At 32.8% G+C, this 8292-nt stretch overlaps 1 protein-coding gene across 1 annotated transcript; it reads right to left on the bottom strand.

The window, feature by feature from the left end:
* Positions 1-1870: 1870 nt before the first annotated feature.
* LOC102581478 (G-type lectin S-receptor-like serine/threonine-protein kinase At4g27290) lies at positions 1871-5932 on the bottom strand. The gene is made up of 7 exons (XM_006360054.2): positions 4374-5932; positions 3939-4088; positions 3646-3806; positions 3347-3557; positions 2993-3230; positions 2599-2749; positions 1871-2454 (listed from the first exon to the last, which is right to left on the bottom strand). The coding sequence occupies exons 1-7, from the start codon at positions 5641-5643 to the stop codon at positions 2146-2148; spliced, it is 2490 nt and encodes an 829-aa protein (XP_006360116.1). The 5' UTR covers positions 5644-5932; the 3' UTR covers positions 1871-2145.
* Between the last annotated feature and the right edge of the window lie 2360 nt (positions 5933-8292).

Here is an 8292-nt window from a genome sequence, read left to right as displayed (position 1 = left end):
TTTGGTCCAAAAATGCCCTTATTGTTATTTAATTGGTCAAAAAGACTCATTTTCCAAATAAATATATTATTATTTTCTTTTTGACACATTCTTTTTCAATGAATGTTTTTTTTTTAAATTAGCAAATGTTTATCTTACTTCAATATAGAAAAAAAATAAAAAATGAAAATTTTCTTATTTTATTATCATTATTTTTTATCGTTATATAAATATAAATTAATGATGGATATACCATGGTAGTATATATATGACATATATTATTTGTCGAAAGGGTACATGAAGTTATTCTATTTTAATTGATAAAATGAGATTAAGAAGAAAAAAAATATTTCCTACACTTTTATTTGTTAAAGTGATTTTAAAAGAAAGAAAACAAGAATAGTGTTCTTTAATAATATTTTAATCAGGAAAAATATGTGTTTAAAAAGTAAAAATATATATATTTATTCAGAAAAGGGCATTTTTGACCCATTTTTTAACTATAGGGGCATTTCTGGACCAAAGTATTGACTGCAAGGGCATTTTTGAGCCAAAGTATTGACGGTAAGGGCATTTTTGAGCCAAACTATAAATGGAGGGCATATTTGTTCCTTTCACATAGTATAAGGGCATTTTTGACCCTTTTCCCTTTAAAAAATTATGTGTTTTTTTATGGATATCAAATTATTCATTGTTATATTTCTTTTAGGACGTGGGACTAACGTCACCATGACAAACAAAACCAGATTTACACAAATTTGTTTTCCTTGCTAGATCTTCCTACAAGTTAGTTTAATTTTGTCTCTATTTTGAACTTTTAATTCATTCTTACGTTGGCAAATTGTTTTTTTTATTATAATTGCTAGTAGAGCGTACACGTGGACACACGCGTCAAATTTCCTTATTCAGAAAGTCCAAATGTACCCCTTAACTTTTGAATATGACTTAAAATATCCCAATCACTCAATCAGGTTGGAGCACTTTTTCGGGTCAAGGGACAAAAACGAAGGCTTTCTACTGACGGTGAGTAGAGCCATCAAAATGGGCTTAACCCATAGGGTCAGCCCAATTTAATCCGTTCTTAGGGTAGGATTGAAATAGAATTTTTCAAGACCATTTAAAATTAGGGCTCTAAGCCCAATCCATATAAGCCCTTGACCTTTGATCGGGATCGACCCATGGGCCAGAACTATTTATTTAAGGATAAATTAGAAAAATTTCACTAGTGTATGAACCAATTACTTAGATGCACGTTATGTGGTAATAGTACGAATCTTACCAGATTTTGATGTGTCCAGATACATGTATCGCGGGATATATGAACTCAAAATTAAGCGTAATTTGTTCTAGATACACTTTATCCAAGTGGATGTGCATGTATCTAGGATATATTGACAAATCACCCGCCCTCCCCTCCCTCCCATCTTGCTCGCCACTCACTTATCTCGCTCGCATATTTGGGATGCATCACAGTAGATACATGTATCTCGCATAGCTAGTATCGTAGATACATGCTTATCACACTAGATTATTTGCTAGTGTTATTGAAACAACACCATTATTTATCATATTTGATTTGAAAATCTTCTCATTTCTTGTTGTTATAAAATTTTAAGTTTGAAAAAAAAAAAAAAAGGCTAGCCCGCCCCATCTCGTGGCCCTTCTTGGGTTGGGTTGGATTGAGTATTTCAGGCCCTTCCAGATGAAGGGTCAGCCCGCCCTAGCCCATCAAATTCCTTGGCCCACGAGGCTTGGGCCGGGTGGGGCTGGGCTAACTCTTTTTGACAACTCTAACGGTGAGTTTAATTTTAGATGAAAGGTCTAATGAAAGCAAAAAAGTGATCAAATGTAGGAATGAGGGACAAAGTAGTAGAAATTTGAATTCGAGACCTAACGTACAATGTAGACAAATATGTTACTACAAAAGAATACAAGTGGGATCACACTGTGTATGTTGTTGAAATACAAAAATTTCTAACTAAATAAATAAAATAGAAAAGAGGAGAAGATTTTAATACAATTCTGGTTGAGTTCTCAGATGGTTACTTAAGTAGTAGTAATTATCTCAGAAAATCACATTCCAATGATCTTTTAACAAAGAAAGTGACTTTCTGATATAGTAACTATTAGTTGAGTGATCATCTCAGAAATCACTCGACATTCTTCCTATCGAGCATCCAACAATGTGATGGTAACTTCATTTATAGAACTAGGTGTTTGTGTACTCCAAGAAAATTGATCAACATCACCAATTTTCCTTTCAGTAAAGAAGCCAGGATGTTTAGCTGATGGCAAAATGCCTTCATTGCTCAGCATCATAATCACAGTTGACATACTTGGCCTGTCCTCTGGATTTTGTTGAACACATAATAAACCTACATGGATTGATCTTAGTACTTCTGATATATTACATGAGTCCACCAGTTTTGGATCAACTAGCTCCAATGATCTTCCTTCTTTATGTAGCATATATGTCTGCATATAATGACTCATCCGTTAACAAACGATTTAAGTTATATACATTGACAATGTCAATAGTTTATATACTACTCTTGAACTCATTAACAGATACTTTGAGTAAAGTCCTTTTACACATAGGAGTTGGGACATAGTATTTACATGTCCAAGAAGGTTGAGGTGGTGGTCTGGATGAACGAATCGTCTGTTCTTCTTTCCGCTCACAATCTCTAGTACTAATACTCCAAAGCTAAAGACATCTGATTTCACTGAGAATATCCCATCGACTGCATATTCCGGGGACATGTAACCACTGCAACAACGATAACAAAGGACTATATAATTAGAGATGGCAATGGGATAGGGTGGGTTTAATCTTATATAGGGCAGGGTAGAGGAGCTCTTATGCAGGACAGAGCGGGGTAGAACAAGGCAAGTTAAATATCTTCTTTTTTGCTTTTGAAAATCCCAAGCTACGCGGACAAGTAACAATATAATGCAGGAAATGCACATGTGAATGTAACAACTACATGTAAAATTAAAGATTAAATCTTACTATGTTCCAACAACACGGCGTGTATTGGCTCCAGTCTCATCTCCTCCAAAACTTCTAGCCATCCCAAAATCTGATATCTTCGGGTTCATTTCAGTATCAAGTAAGACATTGCTCGCTTTCAAGTCTCTGTGGATGATTCTAAGTCTTGAATCTTGATGGAGGTACATCAGTCCACGAGCAATTCCATTGATAATGTTGAAGCGCTTTGGCCAGTCAAGTAATGCGCTCCTTTCTTCATCTGCCAAATGTTTTCAACTTATTATAATTTCTCCTAAACATGAAACTAAGCTCAGTGAAATCACATCAGAAGTTCACTTGAAAGAAATGGATGTACACTGGATGTGAAAGACTAACCAAATATATATATATCAAGGCTCTTGTTTTGCAAGTATTCGTAGACCAACATCTTCTCTTCTCCTTGAACGCAGCATCCCAGAAGCTTTACAAGATTTCGATGCTGAAGTTTAGCAATGCAGTTAACTTCATTCTTGAACTCGTGAATTCCTTGCTTTGATGTTTCTGATAGCCGCTTCACTGCTACTTCTTGCCCCCCTTCTAACACACCCTGTAAAAGTAGAACTTACTTTCATTTCAACCAAAAAGTTAAATCGATTTAAGGTTTCAATGTGCTCTCAAGGATCAAATGTTTCTACCTTGTAAACTAGTCCAAAGCCACCCTCTCCAATCTTGTTCGCAATTGAAAAGTTGTCAGTAGCATTGATTAATGTAAGCAAATCAAGAAGTGGTAGCTCAAAATCTTCATGGTGACTTTGATTAGTGTTATCGTTCTTGTTGTTGTGACCACTAAATCTCCCTGCAATTTGAACAACCAAGCAGACTTTGTTCAAACGATGAGCTTGAAAAGAGATACTAATGGAATACAGAACTAATAACCATTAATTACTTCCGGCTTTTCAACAGATAAAAACTTGTTATGTTCACTTACCCCTTGTCATAACCACTGGATCCTCTCTCCTTCTCCGTTTATAAAGAATCAGGCCAACACCTAAACCTAGAAGAATCAACGCAAACAATAGTGGCAAAGCTACTGCAAGTATAACAGATTTATCTCCCTTTGAACTTGATCCAGCAGAACCTGCAACATTTTCCATCCAAAAGTTTCTTCAGGTAGTTGTTTGAATTAGAATTTCCGATAAACTTTTTAAATCCTGTGCAAATTATTTTATTGTAGAACAAGATGGTCATATAAGTCTTATTCTCAACAAAAGGATCCATTGCTTGAGGATGTTTACACCTAATTTCCCTGTAAATGCACTACTCTTCGTTCGTTAATCAGCCTTACAGAATTGAACTATCCAATACATCATTCTTAATAACAAGCATTGTGTAATAAAGAAAACCTCAGTAAATTGCATATTACCTATTTCTGAAGCAGACATCCTAATGTAGATATCCTGTCCTGATTGAGATAGCTGTCTGATGTCAATCAGCTCCTCAATCCATATCAAGCACCCGCTTCCTCCATTGCGTATATCCAGATTAGTATAACCCATACACGAACAATTTCTCAAGCAAACCGCCCTGCATTCATCTAAACTCATGGTCTCATTGAACCAAGAAGTTCGTGTATCAGGCAGTTTAACACCAGAATACATAATAAATCCATCTCCAGTACAATTCAATGGGGTTTTCCGGACACAACCACTAGTCCAATCTGCCCTATTCCAATCATCCTGATGCTTTGGCTCGAATTTATCTAAACAATGACACACAGGATCACTCAAAATGTTACAAGTCCCATATGCACCACATAATTTGTAAGTGTCACAGTCATCTGCATCAGCAGAATGGTAGTTAACCCAACCCTGAGTCTTCGCGATCCAAATCAAACGCATAGTGTTCCCATTAGGCTTTACTACTAGAGCTGAAACTACAGATTTGTTCACGAGTTCATATTTATAATAAATTTCCTTATTGTTCATTACCAAACCAAACGAAGTGATTGAATTGTTCACCATATTAGGTGCACCACTCCACCTTAAACCATTCCATGGCCCTGCTCTATAAATCACATCAGCCCCTTTTCGCATAACGTCCTGTGGATAACCCGTTGGATCACAATGATAAGTATAATCCCCTGGAGCAGGATCATCACTGCTTTTCCATGAACTAAGATACCTTTCAAACCCAGTAATCAAATCTCTTCCAAGTTTCATATTCGCAATCAGCGTATCAGTAGGGTAATCAAAACTCTGCCAAAGGAAATTCTCTGGGTTCGGATCATTAGCATCCCTCAACACAAAATTCCCCGTGTCCAGCAACTGGGCAACAGGGTTTTGCACGAATCTCGATGAATTTGTCGACCAAATTGTTGAATTTGTAACATTTTGAAGAGCAACACCGCCCGATTGAATAACTTTCAAAACCCCGGATTTATTAGTAAGTGGAACCAACCTATTAGCAACCCAAACAGGAGTAATAACAGAAATTTTCTTGTACCAAATTCCAACATAACGATTTGTAGAAGTATTTCCAGGACTGAAAAACCCCAACTCAAATGTTCCATCAGAAGAAACAATAGTTTCACCATCTTTGATAAACTTAGTGGTAGTTATCATATCTCCTTGTCCATTAACTTTTCGAAGAAAAATTAAAAGGCAAAGAAGCAAAAAGGGTAGAAATTTCTCCATAGCTACTAGCCCTTTTTCATTTCTTGGTTACACAAAATAAGGCAAAAAAAATTTTAAAAATATTAAAAGGGTGTTGGTGATGTGATAACATGTCAATATGACCAAGACTTCATTTTTGTGACTGAATTACTTGGAAGACAAAGTGGGGCTTGCAAGATTTTGGACAATTTTGAATTTTGACAAAGTTGTCCACTTCTTGAATTACACTTGGCTAAATCTAGTGTTTGTAGTTATGGGGAGATGGTGATTAGTACATATCCCTCAAAAGAAGGGCACTTGGGTTCTGAATTTTGTGTAAACAGGTCTATTTTAACAACCAGGACTTATCTATGCTGTTTGGTTTAAACAGAATATTATTGAGCGGAAGATGCAGTGTCGTGTATGAGTCTGCTTCTATCTTAGTCAGCAGTCTTGAATTTGAACTCTAGGTATGAAAAAATTCTTGGTAGAGAGCATTTTTCCCAAATGGAGCCCTACGCAGTATGAATTCCGATTAGTTGGACTCCAATGTGGATATCGGATACTGAGTTGAAAACTAAAAAAAATAGAATATTACTCACTTTGTCTCAAATTATGTGACAATGTTCAGAGTACTTTTTTTTTTAATTTGATTGTTTGGTTTTAATTTGATATGAAATTTAAGAATATAATAAAGACTTTTGAATGTTATGATCTTAAACTAAAGATATATTGAATATATCAAAATAATTTTTAAAATTTATGATCTTAAGTATGTCAAATGAGAAGTTGAAATTAAAAGTTGTTTAAAAAGGAAAGCAACATTCTTTAAGACAAAAAAATTAAATGAGAATATTTATTATGTAAATTCTAAATATGAAAATTTCCACTTCAAAACTTAAAGATTTTATATTTATTCATGAAAAATGAAATAATTATTATTTTTTGAATCTAAACTACACATAAATATTGAAATAGAAATAGTATGTAATATGATAAATTTGGAGGTATAATAATAGTCACAGAGTTTCCATCTACTTTGTTGTCCTATCTATTTAATTCAAAACTTAAATGATTGGCTAGACTTTTCTTTTATTTTATTCATACTTATATTTAGTGATGAAGTCTTTTATTTTAGTCAATAATAGCCAAAAGAGAGAAATTAATTTTGCTTACCTGTGCTTACTCATTTGATGTGCTACTCTTTCTAAAAATAATCCTATATCTAAAAAAATCAACTTTTACTTTTTTATTTTGCCCGTAACATCATGCTTTTATAGTCGTAGAAATATTATGACATGTACTTTTTATATGTGGCAAAGTTATTTTTTATTTGTTCAACTTCATGCATAATCAAATAATATCGTATAAAATAAAATAAAACAAATATTTGATTGCATTGAAAAATTGGTAATTAAATATTTCGTGTATTATCATCAAACCTAAACGACTCATAAACGAAAAATGCCCAAGTGGAATTTCATTGAATCTTCCAATTCTATAATTATGGTTTAATTATTTGGAGCTCTAAATAAAATAATGTTTTTTTTAAAAAAAAATAAGATTTTTATGCCACGTCTAAACTCTTGATATGCTAATAGGTTGCTTTCAACTATGTGATCAGTGGCAGAATTTTAGAACATTAATTAATTATAATTCTAAGTTTTATTAGCACAATGTTTAAAGATTATTGGACTTTTTGAATCACACAATAGTCATCTTTCTCGGAATATATCCCCTATTTATTGGAAATGTTTTACTTGGTTATACACGTGTTTTCTTTTGTCTATAACATTCTCTCTTCTTAGTTTTATTTATATATATATTTGGTCTACTAGAGTTACTACGATAAAAAACAGTTTTAGCGTATATATGCATATTTATAAAAGTGTTAAAAGTTTTTTTTTATATTAGTCAAGTATCATTAAATCTAATATTATTATAGATTTTAGAGACATTTACGAAGAAAGTTAATTATAACTAAAAAACATATTTAGTAGTAATAATTAAGTTATTATCGTTAGACAAGAGGGAGTTATTCAGATGGTAAACATACTTCACTTCAACCCTAATGTTATGAGTTTTTGTCGAAAATTTATATGGTACATATGAAAATAATAGTATTGCTTATATAGGTTAAAATTATTTTAAAAAGTATATAATAAAATGACATGCACATTAAAGATCTTCTTGCTCCTCTGGCTTTTACTCAAATTGATAGAGACCTGCATAACCAATCTTGACTCTCTTGAGTATATGACTAAGTCATCAACTATTTTCCTTAGCCATCTTATACATGGAATTCACTACTCCGATTAATTTAGATATATATCACGTAGAATTTATTTAAGGGGAAATGCCTTTATCAAAAAAAAGATTCATTTGTAGAATTTAAATTTGAAACTTCTAATTAATGATAAATGAATCTTATCCAACTTATCACACCGGTAATCATGACCTTTAATACATTAACAAGAACTAAGATACTTTCAAAGTAAAAAAAAAAACTTAGAAATTTATGTTATTCATTAAAAATATATATATATTTCTATGTTATCTTATATGACGCTCTTATTGTTTAGGTAATTAAAGATTTCTTTCTGCGGTGATAAATGTTTTTAATTTTAATTTTTTAAAAATAAAATTAAAATGAAAGTGGTTTTTTTTTCTTTTTGTGGTGGGGATGGGAAA

Source organism: Solanum tuberosum, unplaced genomic scaffold, assembly GCF_000226075.1.
Source record: "Solanum tuberosum cultivar DM 1-3 516 R44 unplaced genomic scaffold, SolTub_3.0 scf00302, whole genome shotgun sequence".
Lineage (NCBI taxonomy): Eukaryota > Viridiplantae > Streptophyta > Magnoliopsida > Solanales > Solanaceae > Solanum > Solanum tuberosum.
The sequence above is the reverse complement of the archived record's forward strand: the minus strand, read 5'-3'. Positions and strand labels throughout refer to the sequence as shown.

Coding starts and splice junctions, on each gene's coding strand:
- LOC102581478 (XM_006360054.2), bottom strand. CDS start 5,643: ATGGAGAAATTTCTACCCTTTTTGCTTCTTTGCCTTTTAATTTTTCTT. Junction 3,807..3,938: donor TCCAGTGGTTATGACAAGGG/GTAAGTGAACAT, acceptor TTCAAATTGCAG/GGAGATTTAGTGGTCACAAC. Junction 3,231..3,346: donor CCTTGATATATATATATTTG/GTTAGTCTTTCA, acceptor AACATTTGGCAG/ATGAAGAAAGGAGCGCATTA.